The 27,878-nt window shown below is 44.2% G+C and overlaps 1 protein-coding gene and 1 long non-coding RNA gene across 2 annotated transcripts; one reads left to right on the forward strand and one right to left on the reverse strand.

Annotated features, from left to right (window-relative positions):
* Positions 1-8,328: 8,328 nt before the first annotated feature.
* On the reverse strand, positions 8,329-18,213 carry PROX2 (prospero homeobox 2). Its single transcript, XM_060620279.3, has 5 exons — positions 16,487-18,213; positions 15,332-15,343; positions 12,432-12,533; positions 11,211-11,405; positions 8,329-9,753 (listed from the first exon to the last, which is right to left on the reverse strand). The coding sequence occupies exons 1-5, from the start codon at positions 17,801-17,803 to the stop codon at positions 9,568-9,570; spliced, it is 1,812 nt and encodes a 603-aa protein (XP_060476262.3). The 5' UTR covers positions 17,804-18,213; the 3' UTR covers positions 8,329-9,567.
* On the forward strand, positions 15,335-27,425 carry LOC145715573 (uncharacterized). Its single transcript, XR_014137837.1, has 3 exons — positions 15,335-15,498; positions 18,941-19,104; positions 26,429-27,425. It is a non-coding gene; the product is annotated as an uncharacterized LOC145715573 (long non-coding RNA).
* Positions 27,426-27,878: the final 453 nt, after the last annotated feature.

The following is a 27,878-nucleotide window of genomic DNA, read 5'->3' on the forward strand; positions in this document are numbered from 1 at the left end:
AAGGAGAAGAAGAAAACTTAGGAGTAAACCTAAATGACTTTGAGTTTGGTGATGACTTTTTAGATCACCAGAGACACAACCCATGAAAGAAAGAATTGATAAGTTGGACTTCATTCAAATTAAATTTTCTGCTCTATGAGCGACACTGTCAAGAAAATTAAAAGGCATGCCACAGACTGGGAGAAAATATGTGCAAAATGCATATCTGATAAAAGACTATTCTCCAAAATACTCAAAGAACTCTTAAAATTCAAGAATAAGAAAACAACCAATTTAAAATTGCGCCAAAGACTTTACCAGGTAGGTCACCAAAAAGATATACAGTTGGAAAATAAGCATATGAAAAGATGCTTCATATCATACGTCATCAGGGAAATGCAAATGAAAACAAGGTATCCTCACATACCGTTAGAATGGCCAAAATCTAGATCACCGACACCACCAAATGCTGATGAGGATGTGGAGCAACAGGAACTCTTCTTTGTTGCTGGTGAGAATGCAACACAATGCAGCCACTTTGGAAACCAATTTGGCAGTTTCTTAGAAAAGTAAACATACTCTTACCATATAACTCAGCAGTCATGCTCCTTGGTACTTACTCAAAGGACTCAAATACTATGGCCAATAATAATCTGAGCATGGATATTTATAGTAGCTCTATTCATAATTGCCAAAAGTTGGAAGTAATCAAGATGTCTTTCAGTAGGTGAATGGATAAATAAACTGTGGTACATCCAAACAATGGAATATTATTCAACACTAAAAAGAAATGAGCTGTGAAGCCATCAAAAGCCATGGAGGAAACATAAATGCATATTAATAAATGAAAGAAGAATCATATACTACACACTATGTAATTCCAACTATATGATGTTCTGGAAAAGGTAACAATGTGAGGACAGTAGAGATTAATGGTTGCTAGGGTTTAGTGAGCAGAGAGGTTTTCCAGGGCAATGAGACTATTGTGTATGATACTATAATTATGGATACATGCCATTTACACCTGTCAAAACTCATAGAATGCACAACACCAAGGATGAAACCTAATGAACACTATGGATTTTAAGTGATGCTGATGTATCAATGTAGTTTTATCAGTTTGTAACAAATGTACCACTCTGATGGGGATGTTAATAATGAGGGGGCCTGTGCTTTTATGAAGGCAAGTAATTTTATGGGAATCTGTGTATCTTCTGCTCAATTTTGCTATGAACCCAACATGACTAAGTCTGTTTTTAAAAAACAAACAAACAAACAAAAAAAGTACTTCAGGGAGGTTTTATTTTTCATAAGAGTCTTCTGCTTTCACTACATGTGAATCTGAGTGTGTCAGTAAGGCCTCTACAGGATTTGAAAGGCATTCCTAAAAGTTTATTGTCAGGGAAGCATGCTGACATTGGAGGCCTTGAACCAAGAATTGGTAAGGTTCTGGTTGAATAATTGTGTAGATTCCATAAGCATAGGATTACTCTTTATGTGTGCATGTTTGGAAGAATTACAAAATACGAATAGTGCTCCATGTGAAGAGTCATATGCTAGAGCAGTTAGTTATAAAACTTGACATGTAAGAATTGCCTGGGGATCTGTTAAAACTCCAAAGGCTCAAGCTATATACACCTCATAACAATTAGAGTCTAGAGGTGGGACTGGGGCACCAGTAATTTTTTTTAATTTTTTAAAGTTTATGTTTTTAGTAGTCTCTACACCCAGTGTGGGACTTTGAAATCACAATCCCGAGATCAAGAGTTAGCTGTTCTTCCAACTGAGCCAGCCAAGCACCCCAGCACTGGTCATTTTTAAAGCCCACCAGGGAGTTTCAGTGTGCAGCAAAGTTTGAGAACCAGAGTTCTAAAGGAAGTGTTTAATTTTATTCCATCTCCATATGAAGATAAGTTCATTAATAATAATTCCCAAAGGCCCTGGTCTGTTAGTACTTTGCAGGTGTGGAAGATGTTGGAGGTGTTGGAAGGATACTTGTTAATAATAATTTTTTAATTTTTATTTTGAGAGAGAGTGCACAAGTAAATTCATATACGAGCGGGGGAGGGACAGAGAGAGAAAGAGAGAATCCCAAGCAGGCTTTGTGTTGTCCGTGCAATGCCCAGCGTGGGGCTCGATCCCATGAACTGTGAGATCATGACCTGAGCCAAAATCAAGAGTCGGATACTTAACCGACTGAGCCACCCAGGTGCCCCAATAGCAATAATAATCAATAAAACTTCTTAAATGCAAAATAAAATCCATAAGCCTTTGTCAAAAAGTTAATGCAGTTTCCAAAGGTGCTTGACAGAAAAGAAACAGTCTAGGCACAGGGAGAATCTGGCTTATTGGGAGCAAATAAAGCCAAGATTTTAAAATGTCTTTTAATGTGAAACACGTATGTGCCCCTGGGCCTGAAAACAAGCCACAACCTTCCCAGTTGTGGCGAAGGTTCCTAACAATAGAAATGAGTTGCGGTACAATGTTATTTAAACTGGAAAGTTCTGAGGAGAATTTTGATTTGTAGAGGAGGTCACAGATGAGAGAAGACAAGTGCAGAGGGCAGAAGGGAGAGGCTATTTTTCTATGACTCTTCTGATTACAAAGAGAGCAGATTTAGCTGCTAGTTCTCATTATCTGTGTATGCGGAACAGAACCAAACAAGCCTAACAAAATGAAAATTGATATCTAATCACAAAGCTAGAAGGTACCTTATTAAAATGACCTGCTTTGGTATTGAGATAATTAGTTGTGGTTTTAAGTGTCCTTATGGAAGCACTCTCATTCATGGTGGTGTGGACTTATGTTTGCTTCTTGCTTAGGGGACATCAGTTATTCAATAGAACTCGGTCAAACATTCTGATTCTACATGGGCTGTGTGGTTTTTGTTTTAAATTTGTATTTTAAAATAATTATAGATTCATAGGAAATTGCAAAAAAAAAAAATGTGCAGGGAATTCCTTATGCATCCTTCACCAAGTCTTCCCCTATGGTAATGTCATATAGAGTTATGTCTCAAAACCGAGAAATTGACATTGGAATACTCCACAGAGCTTATTCTGATTTACAAACACTCATGTGTATGCGTGTGTGTGTCTGCGCGTCTGTGTGGTTCTATATGATGTCATCCTGTATAGTTTCATGTAACACCACTGTGATCAAGATACAGTGTTCCACGTGAGGTTTGAAGAACTGTAAAGGGATTCAGAATGAGTCACTTTGCTTGTGGTCCCACTAGCTTGAGTTCAGGACTTTTTATTTTGGGGGACTGCTGCTTTGTGGGGCTAGGTAGCATAGCTTTTGCAACATAAAGTGACTTTTCTTATGTGATCATCATTAAAGGTGTGTTTCTCAAGGACTATGTTTTGAGGAAGAAAATCATGGTCACTTTATGTGAAGGAAGTGAAATGATAAGTTTATACCCCAAAACACAAAATCTGTTAGTGGTCTTTATTTTGGGGGCAAGTCCACCAATTCTGGCATAACAACAATGGAGTCGATCCTAGAAAAGTTCCTCTTCTGCCAAGTTTTAGAACATTTGAGACTTGTTCAATAAATGGTGCATCTTTCTAGTTCCTGAAACAGAAGACTGTCAATCCCCCAGAGAAATGCCCTGGTATGTTTGAAGTGAACAGGTATGATTCTACAATAAAGAAATGGAAAGTCGCTTAATAGCATCTTCTAAGCATTGTCAACATATTAAAATCCGCCTCACTTATGTTTTATAGGTAATTGCTGTCTCCAGAACTTAAGGATACATAATCCTATCTACTATTTACATGGCGTGAGGATTTTAATTGTCTCCGCACCTAGTATATCAAAACTAAGGGGCTTAGGAATGTAAGTTCAGTGTCATTAAACTTTTTGTTCCCAGGATTTGCTGATAAATCTATAGTCTAGCAAAACCGTTTGCATGTGTGGTTTGTTCTAACACCTGCAACCCAGTCTTTCTTGGAAACTCTTATTTCTGACATTATTTTTAGCAAGAGTTCTAGAGGAGAGAAGAGTTCTAGAGTGGGTTGGTTGGAAAACTCTGGTGGATCCAGCAAGCTCAGCTCTGATGAAGTAATGAGATATGTGATGAGAAGTGAAATGTCTAAACATCAAGATAGTAATTTGGCAAAAGCAGCTTTGGGGTGTTTATAAAAAGAATACATCCCACTAGATGTAACTGTCTTAGGGGTCTTAGGGTCTTAGGGATTTAAAAGAGTAAGACTTCAGCAAAGCATTGTCTCATAACACTGGATTTGAAAAAGTCAATTTATTTGGGAACAGAGTAGCCAAAAAACATTAAGAGCCTTAAATACTCTGAAAAAGATAATCACAAATCCCACATTCATGAAAGAGCAGAGGAGGAAGATCATCATTAATGACTATAAAATGAAAAACAGAAAAGAGGCCAGATTACTTGCAATAAAAAAGTAAGCTTATCTTTATAGAAATGTGCTCCTGAATATAGATTTTAAATGTTAGGAGAGGAAAACCAAGGTTGTGTCAGTATGTGCTCCCCCTACACACCCATCTAATCTTCTAAGGAGTGGAATAACAAGGATGTTTTGAACAACTGTGCAGGAGTTAAGAAAATATTCAAGCCAAACAGTCTATTCAGTGGACATTGAGCCATCCCCCAAAAACATTTGTGAAAGATGGCAAGTTGAATAGTTTTAGAAATAATGTCTTAGTCACTAAGCTTATAGTTAGGAGGGTGTCAGACTGCAATGTATTGGCCTGTAAAAGACAAAAGCAGGTCAATGTCTTTGGTAACCAACTAGCAAATAGCAATAGTAGTCATGTCATGTGCCAAGTAAACGCGTCAACATAGGAGTATTGTTATAAAGAGTAAATGAGGGAATGCATAGAGACTTTATAGCACAAGGCTTTTTTTTTTTTTTTAGCTGGACTTTCTTTACCTCTCAGAAAACATTAACATCTCAGTTTGAAGCTAAGTTCTATGTTGTCATCACAGGTATTAGTGCATTTTACTGCATGGTTATAGTAAAAACAAAATTCAGAGTATGTTTTACATCTATAATGTCACACATCCATGCCATTCTTAAGCTAAGACTTCTTTTTCAGCTGTGGAGCAGTACAAACTCATGACTTTGCTAACAGTTCATGACTGCTGTGTAATAACATAACATGCACTAGGAATGTGCTGTATTATTTTACCTAAACATGTATTATTTTACCTGAGCCTTAGAACAGTGCTGTGAGGTAGGTTACTATTTTATCTCTATTTGACAGATGGGAAAGCTGAGGCGGAGAGAGTAACTTGCAGAGGTCCATAGCTGGTAGGTGCTTGAGCCAGGATGAAACCACACTCCAAGGCTCATGCACTTTACTGAAGTCTCTTCTTAAGGAAGCTATTGGTTAAGAGAGAAGTGAGGGTGGGAGTGGGGCAGCAGATTAGATAACTGAGGGTCAGGTAGGGAAAAGGTTAGGGTACAGACAACATTCTTGCCCAAAGCTAAATTTCCAGACAAGAAGCTGAGATAAAGGAATAGGAGTCTGAGCCACAGAAATCAGTAAATGGAGGGGATGGGGGGTTCAAAGGGAAGACTAGCACCTAATGCGTGTTTGAGGGGTGACTGGAGAATTTGGAAATAGCAAAACAAATCTGTGAGCATGAAGGGGTGAGATAGTACGAAACCAAACGACCCGAAAGACTCTTGGTGAAGGAGGAGCAGATTCTTCAGTGAGTAGGTGGATGTGTGAACTGGTGAGGCTTGGGGTGGATGTTCCTCTACTGTTTTCATTGTCTCAACCTGCCCTCGACATTTCCTCAGATATTCCCGTCTTCCTCTAGAGGCTAACATCTAGGGGCTTGAGGGTTTTCTTTTTAGTATGACTGAGTATTCAACTCCTGCATACTTAGGTTTGTATAGTCTGAAAGAATTACTTCAATAGGAATTGTATACCCCTGAAAAATACACTGCTCATGAATTCTCTTTTTCTACAGGTGAGCACTTAATACATATTTTTCAATCATAGGTACCGTGATCTACCTCCAAGATACAGTATGCATTATTAATACTCTCAAATAGGTAATCAGAGCTCATTCCTTACAGTGTGTGTTATATGTACTTAAATCTGGCCAGGAATGTCTTTATACTTTCATAAGAAGTATTGCATTTGTTATATTTTCACAAGCTTATGTTTTCCCCCCAGAGCCTCAAGTCCTGAAGCAATTCTTAAGAGTTGTAGAGCACTTCTCAAATTCAAGTGTGCATAATTTAATCACCAGCCTGGTAGAACTATAATTTACTTTAGCCAACGCGTTCTTCATCCCTCTCTTACCCATAACTCCCTCATTATTGTTTTTTATTTCTCAGTCCTGAGAAAATGAACTTGCATTATGTGAAATCTATGCAAATGCATAATAGAGTTTGTATAGAAAACATCAAAGGTTTCTTTAAATTTCTATTTTGTTCTGAATGCATACATCATAAAACTTGATCTACTTTACAGAGCAAAAAGTTGAAAATACAAAGAAAAGAATCAGAATCAAAGATTATGAAAATTTAGATTATATCATCCAGGAAACTGCTTACCAAAATTTTAGCTACTTTTATAAGGATTTTTAAAAAAATATTTTCTAGCAGCACCTGGGTAGCACAGTCAAGTGTCCAACTCTTGGTTTCAGCTCAGGTTTGTGAGATCGAGCCCTATGTCAGGCTCCCCACTGACAGCACAGAGCCTGCTTGGGATTCTCTTTCCCTCTCTCTCTGCCCCTCCCCCCTCTCTCTCACTCTCTCTCAAAAGGAGTAAACTTAAAAAATATTTTCTAAAGGCATATGTAAAAGTTATACGATAGATGTCTTGTTTTAGATTTTTTTTCCTGATGATTCTGTATTTTGTTACTGAAAACAAAGACCTATAGATCTCCATGTAGTAATGGGGCTGAGGTGCAGAACCTTATTAAAGATTGCATTGTTACCTCCACCCCGTATGCTTTGCTCTTCCTTGGATGCAAAGGAAACAGTTCAGGCACCATCAATATGCCTGGGTGGTGCCTTTGTCCTCCTCACTGTGCAAATCTGGTTTGGAGCTGGGTGTACCTCTTTGAAGCCATGTTTGAAATAGGGTTCCTAGTGAACCTTTTCCTGCATGCAATGCCAACTAACTGCCTACTTTCAATCATTAATAGGGCATTAACTCCCCAGTGGTGCCAAAATCATAAACCACAGTCCAGGTCCTACTGTCTACCCATGAAATTAGACTAGATCATTAGACATAAAAATATGTCTACCATTGAAAGACTCTGAAAATGTCTAATTTGGGAGAGAACAGTACCCACATATACCTTAATGGAAAGAATGGCCAGATCTTTAGCAATGTTATGACAGCTAAAAGAACTTAATAACCGGCTCAGAATGTGTTCCCAACAGAGAAAGAGAGATACTTGGTAAAAACAGAAAAACATAACAAAGATAGAATTCTTATGTTGGCAGGCATGTATATTTATACATTCTTCTGTGTTTAGGTCAGTGGTTAGAGAACACTTCTGGAAGGACTGTAGTACACAAATGTTTTCAATTTGAGCATGTACATTTCATCTAATTGGTCCCTGGGACAAGGTTCACTGCCCTGGATGTGGCGTGGCTAAATCTTTAAAACACACGCTAATGAATTTCAGGTTTGGGACAGAAAATGGCAGCTCCATATCAGACAATCGTGAATTTCGAATTGTTTCTCATGAATATCTTCAATAGTTATTGAAGTGGGTTCTTCTGCCGTCTCCAAACACAGATAACTGTTCTTGCTCAAGATACTCCGTGCTTGCCTACTCTTAAAACTTAAATTTGGCAGATTCCTTCATTTTTGAAGGGAAAATTCTGGGAGAAAATATGGCAAAGATAATCTGAGTGCAGATGGATATATCAAAGGGCACTTACAAATAACCTTAAAGCAACCTGAAGATTAGTTTGGGCTGAGTACATCTGTTTTGTTTTTCCTCTCAGCTGTTTGAAGTAAGGGAAAATTCAAAAGAAAGTTCTTTATTCGTACCTTTTTTTGTTGATACATCTAGCAATAGTTTAGGGATTTTATCTCCTCTGATCCAGCCCACCCAAAAAGTCAAGGAAGTGGGGTAGTTGAATATAGAAACTTGTTTTATGTAGATGGGAAACAAGGAAGCTAATGAAGTCACAGACATCCCTTATTCGGAATGACAGAGCCTGAACTCTGTAGGACACCCCACCCCAGCTCACACACCTTTACCAAAGACTTGGCTCTGACTAGCTCACAGGACAGATGCAGTTACTCGGCTTTGCACATGTCTCGCCTGTATACTCAGAGTGCGTCACAATTTGTATTGGGCCAGTGGGCGGGGGGGGGGGGGGTGGGGTGGGGGTGGTATTGATTTCATGAACTCCTGGGTCTGTGAAAGATTGACCATGGCCTGTACTTTCCTTATGGAGTGGGAGAATTTCTGTTTCTGTGTGTGATGCTGTGTTTCACCCCGATTTATGCCATTCATTGTCTGTGAGACTATGCACAGGCTGTGCAGATCTCCTATCTGGACCTCAGTTCCCTCCTTTCTAATTTAAGCTGGGTGGGCCAGATATCTCCTAAGGCCCTTTCTAGCTTCCAAGTCTGAAGTTCAGTTTCTTCTGCACATAAGAGGCTGGGCATCAGTTGTACTGGTCAGCTAGAGACTAGTTGGGCTGTCCTGCTGATAAACTCCCAGCAGATGAATGAATGAACAGCAACACTCACGTCCTACAGAAAGTTTGCGTTGGGCATGCTGGAATGCGCCTGGAAATCCTGGGTGATGAAGCACTCCTGAGTGCTAGGCAGGGCTTGTCAGATGACAGCGTCCCAGCAGTGCTGGATACTTCCTGGCCATGGTAGTCTGTTTGCAATCACAGAGCAGCATGAGGTGGTCCAGCATGCAGTCTGGCTTCGGAAGGGCTTGGGTTCCTCCATACTCCTGACCGTCCCCGCCACCCCAAATGCCCTACCTTCCTTCTACTTTGGCAAGTTACCTCACAGCTCCAAAGCTTGGGTGTGGTTGTTTTTCAAATGAAGCTAATATCTACTTTTCAGGGTGAAAAGCTTAAAGCTAATGTATTTGAAAGTGTCTAGCAAACAAGTGGAGCTTGATAAATAGGTAACTAAAACCAGCAATTTGTAAAAACCCCACAAAAGGTAACTTTATCTGAAAGCCAAGTTGGGGGAAACACTAGCCTTTGTGTAGTGAGTAACGTTTCACAGAGTACTTCAGGACTTACTATCTTTTAATCCTCACAATCTGGTTTTACAGACGCAGTGATCCCAGCAAGTTCCCAGGGTCACAACACCCAGAAACAATGAAGTGGAGATTTAAGTTCTGCTTCCAAACTGTTGTGTTCCTTTTACAGTATGCTACCACATGTGGTTGATATATTTTATAGTTGAGATTAAACCTCTGATGATTCTGAAAAGGGAAATAAATGATCAGAAATGGTACTAGTGCCTATGTGTGTGTGTGGGCGGGGGGGGGGGGGGTTCTCCCTATGCCCTTTTTATATGACTACAACTGTACTGACTTGCCATTTAAGACAAACCCAGGAAGACCTGATCAGTTGCACCTCACTTTGTGAGATCTTAATTCCGAAACAGCTCCTGGGGGTAGCTGGAAGATTTGAATATCTCTGGGATGTCACTGTCCAGTTTCGAAATAATTTTATAAATGGGTTTCTTCCAGGAAGGATCTGAGTCTTTCCCTGCGGAGACAGCCCTGAAGAACTCCTGTAACGTCAAGCTGGCGATTTCCAAGAAGCAATCCGGGACCTGCATTCCCAAAGAGACCCGCAAGAAAGAAAAGACATGAGGCTCTGAAGCACCGACACCATGCAGATCTCAGTGCTGCCTGTTCCTGGGGTGGTGGGCTGATAAGAACATCCCTGCTCCCCCGGCCCTCGACTTCTGCAGCCCTCAGAATCCCCTGCTGTCTCATCAAATACAAACTTTAAAACGATGGTACCCATGAGACAGCCCTGGGAAAAAGCATATTAGGGACACACCTTATGGAGGAGAAGCTGATTCTACTAATGGTGCGTTTTCAGTAAATGAGAAACGGACTCTGATCAAAATTAAATCTGTGGTTCAACGAAGGTTTTTAGTATTCTGTTCCTTAGTGCCTAATGTGGAAAGGCATGCACCCAAGTTTACAACTGTTTTCCTCATCCCACCATCTTTTGGGGTTGGATCCAAAAGACTTGGAACCATTCCTGCTTCCCAAGTCAAGCACCAGGTTGAGGGGGACTCAGTATGTTCCAGGCCCTGACACAGACTGGCATCGTAAATGATGGGGAGTCCCACAAGTCCTCCAAACCCAGTCTGGCCCAGGGCTTGCCACCACCGCATGCCAGATGGCCACCCCACACGCAAAGATGTGGCAGCACCACCCTGTCCACACACCCTGACCCCACGAGCCTCAGAAAGGAGGCTCAGGTTCTGACAGAACGTCTGGTGGATACCAGCGTTCCTCCCCTTCGTTGGAAGTATCAGAGTCACGTGAGAGGGGTAAGGCGAGGGAAGGGTGGTCCGTGACCTGCAGAACAGAATGCCCCCCAGCAGAGCTGTTCGCCGCACACGAGGAAATGCGTGTCTAGATTAGGAGTACTCACCGGTGACATCTAGGCCACTTGCTCACCCTTTACACCTTACTCTCTAAGGTGCCACCAGTGTGCCTTCACAGAGGTCCCCAAAGGACCCAGAAGCTGGAGTACTGCTTATTCATTATTTCCAGAGAGAGAGAGGATCTGAGGTGACTTGTCGTGAAAGGCCCACAAATAAAACTGATCAAGTGAGAATAAAGAACGAAATGATGAAATGAACAAAAATTGTTGTAAAGATAACAGAGGCCAAGTCTGGGTGCGGCAACAGCGTAGCATGTAGTCGGATGCCTCCTGACACTATGGGGAGAAGTTCCGCAAGTTACGGCAAGTTGTAGTTACAGAGTATTAACTCTTAAATGGCACAACACCCGGCTGGCTTCTGCTTCCGTTTCAGATGAAAACTGGCTGTACATTCAGCTTGTGATATCTACCTGTTGCCTACAAGATGTTGAATCTCATCTGTGTGGGTGATACAGAGATTGGCCCTAGGCTGCCCTGGCTCTCCGTGATTTGCGGACAGATACGGAAGGAGGTCTTCTCGAAAACTCAATCACAAAGGGAAGGCATTCATCAGACCTCAGGGGGCCCATAGTCTGGTTCCAACTGTCAGAGCTTGATTTTCCTTACCTCAAAGTCATTTCCTTTGTTATAGTGCATATTGAGAGCTCGAAAAAGTTCTGAGTCTCGGAGTACCACCAGCATTTTGGGATTTGTGACACCATCTGAAATCGCTTGCCGGGCAAATTTTTCCATTTGGATGTAATAAAACTCACGAAAGTTGCTGAACCACTTGATCATCTGGGAGGTAATGCAGCGGTTGAACTGTACAAACAACAGGGCCCATCAGGTCGGATGTTTGCCATGAGGTGCTCAGAGCCAGAACTCTCAGCCTCCATTTCAACATAGGGCTTAATAAGGATGGCTTCAGCCACCATGAGAAAGGGCTTTCTTTAAAAAAGAAGTCACAGCCGTTTTCCTAGCCTTTTCACTTGTACACAGAAAAACCCGAATTAGCTATAATGCCGATTAGAAAATACTGTTTTGACGTACTATATCTATGACTTTTTTACCCATGAAAAGATTTCCATGGTGTCTACTGTGACTTTGGGAGGGTTTCGCGTCAAAGCCAGTGTGGTACCAGTTTCTGCTGCACCTGGGCAGGTGGCACAGCAGCCCCAGAGCTCTCTGCCGAGTCAAGGGCAAAAGGAAGCGATAAGGGTATAGAGCAGAGAGCAGGCCATTGCAACCTTGGAGTTGCAGAATGAATCGAAATCAGAGCTTGGTGCAGGAGTCAACCAAGCAACCGAATGTGAGGGAAAGATCTGGAAAACACAAAGAAGTAGATCCAAAGTATTAGCTGCCCTCTCCCAACACCCAGGGTAAGGGAACAGGCATAGTCTGGTTCCAGCTGTCAGAGCTTGATTTTCCTTATCGTCATGCTTGATGTCTACATACCTTCATTCAGTGTTGAAATACAGCAATTTGAATATAAATGTGACAATGTCCAACCCTTTACGTATTCTATCTTTTTCATAGTCTTCCCCAGCAGAGAAAAAACACTAGGCCAAAAATGCCATTTACTAATGTTTCTCTCTCGCCTCCACCCTTCCTCCCCATGGGTTTGTATATCTACAGGTCAAAAGCTTAAAATTCAGATACCCAACCTTTGTGGCCCAAAGTTATTCATACAGAGTCTCAGCCCAGAACTGGAAATTGTACCGATCCCATCAGCAACATGAAGGGGACCTGAGGAGCACATAAGATGACCTAGGACTTGCCTCCCACTGGGCAAAACCATTCCCTCTTGGGAGTTTTTCAGAGGCTTTTGGAGGTGAAGAATGACTTTACCTGGACATCAGGGAAATAAGCCTTCAGCAGGTTGGAGCTGGGGTAGCGTGTGAAGAAAAACATGAGTTTGGCTTTCTTCAAGTGACCAGGATTTAGGCCCTCCTGGATTTATCTCAGCGTCAAGGAAAACTAACACCGCTTTATCACGTGATTTTTATCAGTTAATCCAAATAATGACTTGTCCTGTTCCTGACGGTTTCTTTTTTTCTTTTGTTTCATTTTTTCTGGGCGAATGGTGTATTCGTTCCATTCTTCTGTCTGATCAGATAAGCTCTTTCTTAGGGCGCCTGGCTGGATCAGTCGGCAAAACCAGTGACTCTTGATCTTGGGGTTGTGAATTCAAGTCCCACACTGGACCTAGAGCTTACTTAAAAACTAAGAAAGAAGCTTTTGCTTTCCAGATGCTCAATACCATATATGTACAGTAAATTTGCAGAATTTAAAAAACATTTTGATGTGTGAAAGTTCTACAGCCTTTATGATATCAAATACAGTTTGTTGTACTTTGTGTGTGTGCTCTCAGAACAGGATGGGGAAAGACGGCAGGTCTGTCCCAGATTTCAAAGCCCCACATAGAGATTTCATTCCCCTTCTGGGCCTCAGTTTCTTCATCTGTAAAATGAGACAAGCCCACTAGATGGTCCCCATTCTATTCTCAGAGCTCCCTTTGCAGTGTTGAAGCCAATACACACCTAACCTGCCTGAGTACAAGAGCACCGTTTGCTCCGGCTCAGGAAGCTTGAACTTCTCGGCTGTGTCTGCTCCTCATTTGCCTGGCAGAGCTTCCCTCACGCTTCCCAGTTCAGCCCAGACACCCTTCCTCTGTGAAATATTTCCTTGCTGAATGAGGCCTTCCTTACCCTGGGCTCTCAAGGCGTTTTGTACAAACCTCCGTTGTAGCAATGACCTCCCTGGAATTTTTACTGCATGTTTGTCTCCCCATTTAGATTGTGAGCTCCTTGAGGGCAAGGACCTTATCTTTTCATCTTTGTATTCCACATGCCTAGCCCGGTGCTAGGAACATAGTAGGTGCTCAATAAATGTTGGTTGGATGAAGGAATGAATGAGTGATTATATGGTCAGCCTTAATCCGTACAGAAATATGGAAATGATATTCCAACCCATACGTCACTCTGAGAACAGATTGCTTCCCCTCTAACAAGAGGAGGGAGCTGTGTTGTGACTGCCTGGCACCAGCATGGGAAGGAAATAAAGGTTCTTGCACGAGAACACATAGCATTCCCAGGGACAGTCCTGGGGCTGGGTGAGAAGCATTATACAGAGTAACCTTGGCGCTCAGGTCGGAGATCCGTACCTTTAGGACGACTAAGGCTTCTCAGTAGGACATGCCAGTTTAGCCAAAGGAGACTAAACCAACTGATTTTCAGTTACAACTGGCCCTGGCATCCAGGCTGCTGCCCAGAAGACCCCTGCCCTTGCCTCACTGGACCAACTTCTTATCCTTCTTAAAGGCTTATAAATGCTGTGGAAAGAATCCTGGATTTAAGAGTCCAAAGACCCAGTTTCAGATACTGATTTCGCCACCTATTAGCTGTGTGATCTTGAGCAAGCCACTTATCTTCTCCGGGCCTCATTTCTAAAATGTGAGTATAGTAGTTAAAACTTGTGCTTGGGTTTGAATCCTGGCTCTGCATGTGTCTGTCTTGTGACCTTGGGCAAGTTAGTTTGCTTCTCTGTCCCCGCCTCCCAGATACCTGATCTAGAGTGGCCGCTTGAGGATTGTGACGTAACACAGGCCCACAACCTCTTATCCAAAACGCCAGGCCAAATGGGGTTCGGATTTCAGAAGTTATTATTTTACAACGGTAATATGGTGCATAGACCATACGTCAGTTAACGGCCAGAGCAGGGGCTGTGGCAGCAGTCTGCAATCCAATACATTAACATTGCCAGGGCAAATTGGAGGACTATTTGCACTAAGTGGGATAGTCTATAAATAGCCTCCAACCAGTGCAGGTCGGGTTTTGCCACCAAACATGTTCCCATCCACCTTAGGGGAGAGAAATCACAGGGATGTTCAGAGCTCGGAGTTTCAGAATGGTGGCTAAGTGCCGGTGGACCCTCACTTGTGAACTGTTGGCCGACCTCAGGGAACGCGCACAGCAAACGCCGCCCCCTACTGTCTCATCACTCCCGCTCTACCTGTCTCGTGGGTTGTTGTGGGAATGTGAATGGGTGCTGGCGCTCGGTGGCTTTCCCGGCCGACGGGAACACATCTCTAATGCTGGCACATAGGCAACAGGGATGAGGGGATAGTTGGGGAACCAGGAAGCTGTCTGGGAGCCCCAAATCTTTCCAGGCAGCCAGGCCCGGTCGATGGCCTCCCCAGCCTCCCCCGACTCTGAGTCCACTCCTCATTTTACAGAGCGGGGCTAGGCACGCAGTAGGTGCCCCCAGAAATACCAGCATGCCCCTGCCAAGGGAAGTACAGCAGAGAATCTTTGGGCGCTGAGTCCTTCAGGCTCTTCCGCCACCGCCTGACTTTAACAGGGAGTCTTAACCAGTGGCCTCTTACCAAAGGCCCAGACAGGTAGCCTTTGTCAGCCGGGGCGATTTCCTGGCAATCTCTACACCTCCAAGAAGATTTCCTACTGCCTGAAGAGGCAGCAGTGGCCGGTGAGGTGTCCTTAGCCTTGGTTTTATAGTCGGTCTGGCCTGCCTGGGAAGCACGCAGCGGTGCCCAAGCATTAGGGGTGTTGCCAACACCCGTGACAGGCAGAGGGCGCTCGTGGCATTTAGGACACAAGAGCCCACCCTCTTGTGGCAGTGAGCTGGTCCCACCCCATCCTGCGGCCATTAACACAATCCACCTACCCGCCCCCCCCCCCCCCCCACGCCCTCTGCCAAGAGGACACAACCTTCTTGGGCATATTTTGCGCCTGGATATGCAGCTCCACAGATGCGTTGACCTCAGGAGGCCGAATTACAGTCCGCTTATGAGAGGCAGCGGTGTTGAGCTCAGCTCGCTAAAAATGCAGTATCCAAAATAATGTCGTCAGGAACTTCACTCCCACGAGATGCTTGCTGGAAGAGGATCTTTGGTCATGTGAGTCTGAGGCTGCATACATTCTCCTCTTAGAGCTTCACATAGGACATCAGCACGTTAAAGCCTCTAAGAAGTCCCACGAACTACCCAGTAGTAGAAATAACCAGTGTTTAATAACCAGTATTTAAGTAACCAGTAGAAATAACCTACTATTTACCCAAGCTGCTTTCTTCCTAATTTAACAACTATTAATATCCTGAGGGAGGGTTACTCTGGGCAACACTATTTGAAAGAGTGGAGTCTGCCTAAGGGTTGCAAAGTTTTTGCAATAAGATCCAGACCCCTACAGCCCAGCCTGGGCCCCTCAGTCCTCCCCTCAGGGGCCCCCCTTCCCTCTACATGCCCAGCCCCCAAGCTCTGGTTCTCTCAGCTGCAGCTTAGAAGCTGTTCCTTAAACTAAAGTCTTCTTACCCCTTCCAGCTGCCTCTTGGGTCTAGTCCCTCAGGAAAGCATCCCCTTTTCCATCTGCCTCAGAAGTTTCTAGTCCCTCATAGCTTCCCTGTGAATTACCTAGACAATGCAGGCTTTTCTGCCTCTGCAACCAAGGGATTGGGGGAGCCATGCTTCAGATGAGGTCATTCCCTCTCTCTGTTTAGCTGTACAGGCTGCTGACAACCGAATTATGGGTTTTTTCCTTCCATAGAAGGAAGCCCGTATTTTGGAAGCCCATTTGAGTTTAAAAACAAAACTCTTTTAGACCCAAAGGAAAGAGTCAGTAGTGGTAGAATCCAATGTGTCCCAGAAGAAAGTAAATGAATCTTCCCAGCATCCTTAAATCCCAAAATGTGGCTACCACTTTCTCAGAACCTAAAAACTATGAGCCCCAGGGAAGGAAGGCCTGGAAGCTACAGTAACAAGACCGCCAGGGAAGCAAAGCTATTTAAACGCCATGGAGTTATTTGTCCCCACCTCCCTCCATCTTCCAGATTTCCCATTTCTCTGAGCTGTGGCACTGAGAACCTCAGTTACTAGTAAAGGATATGTGGACTGAAGAAAATGGAAGCACATCTGGGGCACACTGCAGGCCGCCCTGTTCCACCTTCACCGAGGGAAGAAGGGGCAGTCTTTCCAAACCAGGGGAAGTGAAGGGCAAGGGGTACTGCTGTTGGCTCAGAACCGACGGTCGCAATTTGACTGCTCCCCAAGGTCGCAGGGCAGACTCTGGGGAGGAGTGACTTTGGGAAGATGAATCTTGGGGAAGACTGCTATCCCAGTGGTCACTGGGTCCATGACTCAGTAGCTGGCTAAGAATCTGATTTTCTTGGATGTGGGAAGGCACAGTCAGAGGACAGTTTGCTGGCCGACCCTGATAGGGTCTGGGGATCATTCTTGAAGAGACAGGGTACCTAGGAGGATCTAGAGGGTTGGCCAATGATAAGTTTCGCAACAGGACCCCAGTCTGTGGCTGGGCCCTCCTGGGCAAGGTGGCAAAAGGAAACAGATCTTTACAGATACCTCTCTCAGGAGGCGAGGGCTCACTGCTACCCTCTGGCACAAGCCCCTGGAAGCTTCTACCCAGCTGGGTCAGGTGGCCCGGTGGATCCAAGAGTACCTTTTGTAATACTGAGTCCACAGCTTGGGACACGGCCCCGGTCAATTCTTTCCTCAGAATCTCCAGCAAATCCTGTGCTCCACAAGGAAGGACCCTGGGCTCCTCAGACTGGTATTCGACTTCAGACGCTCTGTGTTTTTCTTTCTGGGAGAGGTCCCCACGGGAACCCTGATGGTGGTGATCACTGTCCACAGCCCAGGGCCTAGATCCATAGCCCTTCCTCTGCTTTACGCTTAGAGGGCCCTTGTCCATCTCAGAGCCTCCTGGATCCTGAGCTGCGTCCCTGGGCTCAGCAGCCTGCAAGATGTGCTTTTGCAAATGCCTTAGCTGTTGCTTCAGCTGATAGAGCTGTTCTCTTACCCGAGGGCCCCCTTTCCTGCTGCCATGGTCTCCGACAGGGCCTGGCTTCAGAGGGCCTTGCTGCGTGGGAAGGCTCTGCTTCCTCTTCCGCTCCTGGGCCTTCTCTGGGCAATACGGACTGTCCCTGGCTTGGGCATTGCCTGGCACCAGAGCATTAAGAGAGAGGCACATGCCTTGGACAATGGTCTCCACTCTGGCCCTCTTTGCTTGGATGTTCTCATCGCAAAACCAGTCAGGGTCAGCAAAGCTAGAGCTGGGGACAGGGCTCCAGGGAAAGTGGGGGTCTCCGCCTTGCTCTCGGGGGGCTGGGCTTCTTTCACCTTCCATACAGGGTTCTGCCAGGTGGGAACAGGCCCGGGACAGAGGAGAAAGCAAGCCAGAGTTTGGATCCATCCTCTGGCTCACAAGGCTCTTGCTCAGAAGGTCGGTTGTGGCTCTGTGAGGGAATTCTTTCTCCCGATGTCCTCAACGAGACGGGTACCTCGAGGGAGCTGGGGGTTCCTCCTCCACACTCAGGAGGATGAGAAGCAGCTGTCAAGGATTCAGACTCTGAGATGCCAGAACTCACAAATCTGAGTAGACTCTGAATTAGAGACAGGGAGAAAACAGTATATGTGATTTTGAGCCGTGCTTTTCAAACTTGCGTGCGCAAATAACCTAGGGATCTTGTTAAAATGAAGATCCAGATTTAGCAGGTCGGGGCCGGGGCAGAGATTCTGGATCTCTCACCAGCTCCCATGAGATACTGTGCTGCTGGGTGGGACCCTACTCTGAGGAGATTCCCAAGAGGGATCCTTCAGGGAGGAATTAGGCCCAGAGAGGTTAAGTGACCTCCGGAAGGTCACACAACTAGTCAGAGGCAGGCTGGAGTCAAAACAAGATCTGTCTGATTCAGAGTAACCTTCTTAGTGCCTCTGCCACAACAGAATCACCCAGGGCACTTGTTAAAAATAGCAAATTCAGTAGCCCTCACCAGCCCTGCAAAATCAGAATCCCTCCATACTGGGGGGCAGGGGAGAACCTGCATTTGAAACAAGCAAACCGAAGTTCGAGAACCAGCTGTTTGACCACTACACTGCCCTGTTCCTGGAAGAATCAGATCAGGTATTCATTGCTCACATTCAACAACTAGTTCCTTAGCTCCTACTGTGCATCAGGCCGTCTTCTGAGCACTTGGAGAGACAGTGGAGGACAAGACCAGCAGGATCCTGCTCTCATGGAGCTGGCCGTCTCCCCCGGGGAGAGAGAACGAACGAGTATATTTTCAGGTCGTCGTGAGATCTGCTAGGAAGAAAAAGCACAATAAGGGGTTGTAAATTGGGATGAGGGTGTGGGAAGAAGGAGGCAGCTAGTTTAGAAAAGGCTGCCTAAAGCTATTTTTCCCCCACAAAGTATCAAAATACACTGTACTTTAACTAGGAGGCCTCAGATGGCAAGTTTAAGGCCCTTCAAGTTTACAAAACATTCACACGTTACCTCATTGCACCTTGCACCAAACTTGAGAATCAGTGTAATTCTCCCATTTTACAGATGAGGAAACCAAGGGTCAGAGAGGCCGCAGAGTGGCTCTCAGTTGCTGAGATTCCAAATCCTTTGACACGACAACACTTCAGCTGCCTCCCTGCGGATGGAAAGACCCGTATAAGAGACTGACTCCTCTGTCTGCCAAGGGGATGCTTCCTTTCCTCAAAGAGGTACATTCATGTTTCTCCTCTACAAATTCCCACTATCCTTTTGCTTCTCTCTCTCTCTTTTTTTTTTTAATTTTTATTTATTTTTGAGACAGAGAGAGACAGAGCATGAGCAGGGAAGGGGCAGAGAGAGAGGGAGACACAGAATCTGAACAGGCTCCAGGCTCTGAGCTGTCAGCACAGAGCCCGACGCGGGGCTCGAACTCACGAACTGTGAGATCATGACCTGAGCCGAAGTCGGACGCTTAACCGACGGAGCCACCCAGGCACCCCGTCCTTTTGCTTCTCTTGCACAAATCCTTTCAGGAAAGGGTCCACTTGCTTCGTCCTACTTTTGATCTAAAATTTACCTGGAATTCTCTACCTAGGGCAAAACGTGGCTCTTCTGTAGCCGCTGGATGTGGCTCCTCCACCTGGAGCTGCCAGACCAGCAGACACAGCTGGCACAAGCCCGCCCTGAGCAATGTCCCTCCTGGTGCCTGGGGCCGAGGGTGGGAGGTGGCGGTGACTCCAGTCCGTCACAAGGAAAATGCCACTGGAAGAAAGCCGGGTTCGTGGGTCGGAGTACATAGAAGGATTTTGCCTTGAGTAAGACACTTATAAATTACTAAAACAAAACAGCTAACTTGCCTAATTCACGTTAACTTTAAAAATGTATCCCAACCGTTTGGATGGTTTACCACCTCTTGGAGAGAGAAACATTTTTTAACTTCCTGTGATCATTTGACGAGGAATATATATTATTTGTATAATAGGAAAAGTTATTTTTACATTAGCTCTTACCATCTGCTAAACATAACTGGATCACTCATTAAGCATCTGTTGGCTGTTTTCTAACTAATGATGACCACTGAACTGGCAGAATTGATATTTGAACCACAGAAACTCACAATAATACAAGCTGTGTATTTTTTCAGTTAAGTACCTTCCAAAAAGAAGAGGGGATTGGTTATGGTTATCCTAATTGCTGAGTGAACATCTCCTGCTTAAATTCGACATTTTCTAATTTTTTTAACGTTTATTTATTTTTGAGAGAGAGAGAAAGAGTGTGAACGGGAGGGGCAGAGAGAGAAGGAGACACGGAATCTGAAGCAGGTTCCAGGCTCTGAGCTGTGTCAGCACAGAGCCCGACGCGGGGCTCGAACTCACAAACCGCGAGATCATGACCTGAGCTGAAGTTAGACCCTTAACTGACTGAGCCAGCCAGGTGCCCCAATTCAACATTTTCAAACACAAACTCTGTAACTGCCCCTCTGCTTCAACCCTCACACTACCTATCTTGTTTAAGCTGGAAGCTGGGAGTCTCTCTGACTCCTCCCCAGCTCCTCATTCTCAACACCGACTTGGTTATCAGGTCTGGTCACTTATGGTCAAAAAATGACTCTGAACCACAGTCCACTGCTTTCCCATTACCGTTTCTGGATTCAGGGTTTCAACTTTTTACCTAGACAATTCCAATACCTCATGACTGGTCCCCCAGCTTCTAGCCTTTCCTCACTCTGGTCCTTCTACACTCATTCATTCATTCATTCATTCAACAAACGTGGCTCAAATGCTGGCAACAGACAAAATCCTCTGCCCACGTAGAGCTCACATTCATGCAGAGGGAGCCAGGTGGCATAACATACGAAGTTAGTAATGGAAGGCCACTGTGAAAACATTAGCCCTTACTCTGAGATAAATGAGGGGCCACTGGAAGGTTTTAAGCAGTACGAACTGACTTAGTTTTAAAAGGATCATTCTTTACTGGATGGAGAATAGGCCGGGGGTGGGGGAGCATGGGTTGAAACAGCCCTAGGAGGCTCTAGGCATCTAGGCCTCCAGGCAGTGACCTAGATGGTAATCACAGAGATGAGGTGTCTTGGACCAGGACGGTAGCAAAGCATCAGATCCTGTATAGACGTTGAACGTGGAGCCAGTGGAATTTGCTAACAGACTGGATGTGGAGCGCAAAGAGAAATAAAGTATCACTGACGATGACTCCAATGTGTTTGGCCTGAGTGAGTTGAAGGATGAAATGGCACGAGCTGAGTCAGAAGGACCATAGAGGAACGGGTTTGGTGAGAGATATCAGGAGCTCAGTTTTGCATGCTAAATCTGAGACAATTATGAGACAACTAAATGAAGATATTGACAAAGCAGTGGGGTAAATAAGCCTGGGGCCTCAGTGGAGAGAGATCTGGACTAGAAATAGAAAGTTGATGGCTGTCAGTGTGTAGATGGATGAGCTCCGAGGAGTGAGTGTAGACAGAGAGGAGGAGGGGGCCAAGATCCGAGTCCTGGGACATAGCAGCATGAAGAGCCTGGGGGTAAGAGGGGAATCAATAAAGGGAGCAAAAGGAGGGGCACCTGGGTGGCTTAGTTGGTTAAGCGACCGACTTCGGCTCAGGTCATGATCTCGCAGTTTGTGAGTTCGAGCCCCGCGTCGGGCTCTGTGCTGACAGCTCAGCCTGTTTTGGATTCTGTGTCGCCCCCTCCCCTGCTCACACTCTGTGTCTGTCTCTCAATAATAAATAAACGTTAAAAATTTTTTTAAATAAATAAAGGGCGCAAAAGGAGCAAGCAGTGAGATAGGAAGAAATCTAGGGGTGTGTGAGTTCCTGGGAGCCAAGGGAAGAAAGTGTTTCTAGGAGCCGGGAGAGGTCAGGTCACACAGCAACTATTAGTAACACAGAGGCTTTCAAGATCTTGATCAGAGCCGTTTCGGTGGAGCCCGGGGAGAAAAAGCCTGGTTGGAGTGGATTTAAGGCAGAGGACAAGAGAAGGAATTGGTGACATTAACTATGACACCTCTTTCAAGGAGTTTTGCAGAGAGGAGAGAAATAGGACAGTGGCTGGAAGGAGAGATGGGGTCAAGAGAGGGTTTCTCAAGATAGAAAGAATAACAGCATATCTATAGGTTAATGGCAATGATGCCATATAAAGATAAAGTTTGTTGGGGCGCCTGGGTGGCTCAGTGAGTTAAGTGCCAACTTCGGCTCAGCTCATGATCTCATGGCTTGTGAGTCTGAGCCCCACATCGGGCTCTGTGCTGACAGCTCAGAGCCTGGAGCCTGTTCGGATTTTGTGTCTCCCTCTCTCTCTGCCCCTTCCCTGCTTGCGCACTCTCTCTCTCTCTCTCAAAACTAAAATAAACATTTTTAAGAAAAGATAAAGTTTGTTAATGTAGGCCACAGGGGGAGAATTTCTGGAGCTGGTCCTTAGGTAGGAAGGTGGGGGCAAGATTTCATACATGGGAAGGGATCGATTTTAGAGACGAGAACCCTTGGTTCATCCATGGTGGTGGAGGAAGGCAGTGTCTGTGGACAGGTGCTGGCAGGTGGGTGCCCCGGTGACGAGAGTGAGTGCAAGTTCCCTTTTGATTGTCTCCATTTCCTCAGTGACATTGACATTGGCATTAATATTCCAAAACGTGGGTCTGCTTATGCCCCTCCGTGGAATCAGTCTTTGCTAGCTGCCTGTTAAATATAAGGTGCAGCTGCCTCCCCTCCTCTGGAGCCACTGTCCTCAATACTCACCATTGCCACTGAGCTGTCCTGGGCGCTGTGTCAGGTCTCTGCCCTTACTCCTTACTCTTCCCTCTCCCCGGAAAGCCCTGCCCTCCTTTTTCTACCCGACACACCCCTATTCCTTTTCCAAAATCCAACTGAAATGTCACCCCCTCTCTGAAGTAATCAATCTTCCCCTTTAGACTGTGAGCTCGCTCCTTGTGTCTCCAAGTAGTGCCTGATTGCCAATTGTCACCAAATAGGTGTTTGCTGACTCGGTTGAATAAATTGTTCTGTATGCACTTCATTTAGACTGATTTTCATCTCTTCATTAGAGGTACATTATTTCAGATCTTTCTAGCATCTAAATGGAACAAAATCAATACAGATAGATGATAGATAGATAGGTAAGATATGGAGCTCTGTGTGCTTAATGAAGCAACAATCAGCGGGAATGTCTTGAGGCCAGAAACTAGAAATCTAGCCAGACACCACTGCGGTTGGACACCCAGAGATGTTTACGCCCATCTCTGTAGGACAATCATGGAAACTCTGCATCTGGGCAGCTGAGAAACAGGAAACCTCTGTGCTGGGCCAGCAAGCCACTCGGAGCCCTTCACCGGGGTGTGGCATATGAAGCAGCAACACTTTCTCTTTAAAAATCAACTAGCAGCGCACTCACATTTACAGACAGAGTAGCGATTGCCACAGCCCTTTAAAAATAGCTTTACTGCTTTTCGTAGATGATGAAAGCAATAAAGAGTCATTTTACTTCCCAAATATAGAAATGTATTGAGAGGAAAAGAAAGAAAGAAAGAAAGAGAGAGAGAGAGAGAGAGAGAGAGAGAGAGAAAAGAAGGAAAAGAAAGAAAGAAAAGAAAGAAAGAAAGAGAGAGAGAGAGAGAAAGAAAGAAAGAAAAGAAGGAAAAGAAAGAAAGAAAAGAGAGAAAGAAAAGAAAAGAAAGAAAGAAAGAAAGAAAGAAAGAAAGAAAAGGAAATTCACGGTTAACATTTTGGTGCTTGTCATTTTTTCCACACTTTTTTCTCTGTGTACAGAAAACTTACATGATTTCCCCTAATTATATCAGTTTTTGAAATGGAATTATAAATACATAGTCCTATAACTTCCTTTTTTTTTTTTTTTTGGTCTCTCATGTTAATGAATACCCATCTGTAACAACATTGTAAAAGCTGATGATATTCCACTGTATGTATATATCATAATTTATTTAACAAATTCCTTTTTGATTAGACAGATTTTTTTCTTATGTTGTCACTGGTGTAGCAATATAGACAAGATAGTATGGAGGTGGAAGTGCGGACTGCAGAGCCGGACTGCCTCGATTTGAATCCCTAGGGCCACTTACTTAGCTTTGTGACCTCTCTGTACCTCAGCTTTCTCATCAATAACAGGGAAATAACCACAATACCTGCTGTTATCATAAGGTTGTTGTAAGGATCCAATGAGTTAACCCATTTTTAGACCAGTTCCTGGCATATCATAACTTACTGGTAAGTGTTAGCTATTGTTATTATGAATAATATTGGGATGAACAGTCTTGTCTATATCTCTTAGAACTTACACTATTTTTTCCTTAGAATGCATTTCTAGAAGTAGAAATTCTGGATCAAAGACTGGGCATGTGTTAAACTTTTAAAAATTTTTTTTTAATGTTTCTTTATTTTTGAGAGAGAGAGAGAGAGACAGAGAGGGCGCAAGAGGGGAGAGACACAGAATCTGAGGCAGGCTCCAGGCTCTGAGCTGACATACAGAGCCCAACGCAAGCCTCAAAACGAACCGTGAGATCATGACCTGAGCGAAAGTCAGACACTTAACCGTCTGAGCCACCCAGGTGCCCCAAACTTTTATACTCATTTCTCAACTGCCCTCCAGAAATGTACCAACTGATTGGTAGTGGAGTTGAGAGACTGAAGGAGAACTTTCGATTTTTACTCTGTATATTTCTGCATTAACTGAAATTTTATAAGGATGTATTCATGCGTTGTTTGTATATATACTTCTAAATAGCCAATTTTCTTTCTTATCAATATATCTATAAAAGAACACATATGCCCTCATCCTCACCAACACTGGGCATTGCCAGCCTTTTAAATCTTTGCCAATATGGTGGGTGAAAATATTACCTCAACATTTGAACCTCTGATTCTCAGCAATCTGGCTTATTTTTCTCATCTATTGGAGGAAATACTTATGTGCTATGTATTATGAAACTTAAACATGTTTATACCATTTGAGTCAATGATTCTATGTCTAAGAAGTGAAATCAAGAAAATGATGCCATACCCACAGATTTATGTCAAAAATGATCATCCCAGCATTAGAATAGAAACTGATTAAATATAAAGTATGGTATTAGCTATGTGATGCTATATTATGTAATCATTTTTCAAAAAATCATGTTTAAGAAGAGGTTATAGAACATTATTTTATAGTATATAGTAAGTAGGGAGAGAGAAAAATGCTTTTGAAAATACAAAGGAAAAAAGATGCGAAAGGAATATATTAAAATGTTAGCAATAATTGTTTACAGATGATGGAACTGTAATTTTTTAATGGGCAATTTTTTTCTCTATTTTTTTCTTTTTACTTTTCAGTATTTTCCATATTTTCAATGGGTATGTTTTCACTTTGTAATTTAAAAAAAGCAATCTTTGCCCTTGCTAATTTAATTTTTTAATTTTTTTAAATATTTATTTTTGAGAGAGAAACAGAGCATGAGTAGGGGAGGGGCAGAGAGAGAAGGAGACACAGAATCCAAAGTAGGCTCCAGGCTCCGAGCTGTCAGGACAGAGCCCGATGCCAGGCTCAAACCCATGAGCCCCACAAGCCATGAGATCATGACCTGAGCCGAAATCAGTTGCTTAACCGACTGAGCCACCCAGGCACCCTGCCCTTGGTAATTTAAAACTTGCCTTTATGGGAAAGGCTATGCATATGTGGGGGCAGGGGATGTATGGGAAATTTCTGTACTGCTCAGTTTGGCTGTAAACCTAAAACTACTCTAAAAATTAACAAAATTAACAAAACTAATTAAATTAACTAACTAAATTAACAAAACAAACGAACAAAGCCTGGATTTTCTCTCATTGACTCTTTCTTGGGTATACATTCCTGGACACCAGACATACAAAACTCCACTAGAGAAGCAAATTGAGCTACAAACGAGCACAGACCACAGGGCTCGTGAGATAACTATAAAGTTATGTAGGATTTTACAGCTAGGAAGCGTAAAATAAGAGTTAAGTGGAATTTCAAGTAAATGATAGGCTTAAGAAAGAAACTGTGTGTCTGAAGTGGTAAGAGGCCGGGGTGGAGGTGGGGGGTGGTACCGGCTGAAAAGACAGCCCATATCCGTGGAATTTTCAGCCGCACAGATCGCTTCGTAGCAGGGAAGCCCTTCTCCCTGAGAGTCCATACCCTTCCAAGAAACCTTCCTTGAGATCTCCCAAAGTTCTGCCCAAGGAGGCAGAGGGAAAGGGCAGCCCACAGAGCCAGCTAAAGTAAGACCAGCAGTGTGCAGGCTGTATCTTTCCTTCTGTGCTGTGCCCACGTTTAGGGAACAGCGAACGCCTCTGATACACTCCAGCAGGGCCACCAGAGAACCAATCAGTAAAGCAAGGCAGACTATGAGGGCCTTAGATAAAACGCACCACACAAAGTCCAAGAGATGCCAGTTCATTCTCATGGCTGCCACTGACGCTAAATCCAGATTTGTGAAAGAAGGTTTATTGTTGTTTCCTTGTTAAAGTTTCTGCCAGGTTTTTGTTGAGAACACTTAGCATTTCTCTTCGCAGAATTTCTTTCATTCATTTCCTAGACCCCGCTGGATTCCAATGGGACCAGCCTTGTGCCTAGCAGATAACCACCAATAAGATGATTGGAGAAACATGGAGGAAAAGCCTTATCCTGAAACAGCCTCTCCCATGCAGACGTCACAGGGTCTCGGGGTCCACCACCGGGATTCATGCTGTGATCACACATTATATATGATACAGTATTCCTGAACAGCCTCTCATCCAGGTACTTACCAGGCCTAGCAAACTTTAGCGGTCAATGTAAACTTGTTCGAGGGGTGGGGGTGGGGGCACATTTCAAGGTCATATAGCATTTTCACACTTTACTAAGGTGTTTTCATGTCCAACCTCATCTCTGTTTCATTCTCTGGGAGCCCCCTGAATCATCCCCATGCGGGTGTGGGTTGGGAATGACCCTATCCGTCTCTGGTCCAGCCCTGAGCAGTTCTCCCTGCATTGGCTGATGGTGGAAATGGGTAGAGGAGGTCAATGTGACAGCCCAGTCCACACAACCCCGTCACAGACAGGCATAAATACAACCAAGTCAGAACCCTGTGGGTCTGCGTCATTGGTGGCTGTAAGGATGATCCACTGGGTGTCGGACCTGGATCAGACTCACTAGCTCTTACCTAAGTTAGCTTTGCCTCTTTCTCCCCTCAGTTTCTTCATCTGTAAAAGGGAATTGACCACAGTGCGGTCTCCCAGATCCTCGTGCCTGCTGTCTCCAGCACTGACAATAGGCACTCCTTAATTCCTCTAGGACGGGTCTGGGAGGCCCCACAGCCCTGGAACTTTATTTAGCCCTGCAGGGGACTTGGGGATCATCTGGCACAGTGCACGGTTTCCAGACTTTTAGATTTCAACCATTAATAAAAAGGAAAACAAACAAAAAATTGGACCAGCCAGAGAGGTCTTGACATTTTACTTGCAGGTAAGAGCCCCCCAAAATAAATGTATAAGACTACAATCCACTATCATTTTTATTTCATAAAAGAATCTTAACCATCCTTTTTTTTTTTTTAAGAAAAAAAGGAGGAAGGGCATAATACCCAAATAAGTTTAGCTTTGTAAAAAAAACTCTTCACAATGTCTTTTCTTTTTAAAAAAATTTTTTTTTAAATTTATTTTTGCGAGAGAGAGAGAGAGAGAGAGCGAGAGAGTGAGGGAGGGGCAGAAAGAGAGAGGGGGACAGAGGATCTGAAGCAGCTCTAGGCTGACAGCAGAGAAAACCAATGAAAACATCACAGACCAGTACTAGGGAACCTCAGATCTTCACGCGTTGGATGAGGCAACCGAAGCGTAGCAAGGTGAAGTGACATGCCCAAGGTCACAAAGTGGCTGCAATGTCTCATTCTATCTAGCGAAACACTTGTGGACGTGAGATCCCCTCCTGTGGCCGAGACAGGTGCCCTGGGCTGGGAGTTAGGAGGTCTGGGCTCTTCTACAGCCATCTGTCCTCAAGCCACACTTTCT

Source organism: Panthera onca, chromosome B3 (assembly GCF_046562875.1).
Source record: "Panthera onca isolate mPanOnc1 chromosome B3, mPanOnc1 haplotype 2, whole genome shotgun sequence".
NCBI classification, from domain to species: domain Eukaryota; kingdom Metazoa; phylum Chordata; class Mammalia; order Carnivora; family Felidae; genus Panthera; species Panthera onca.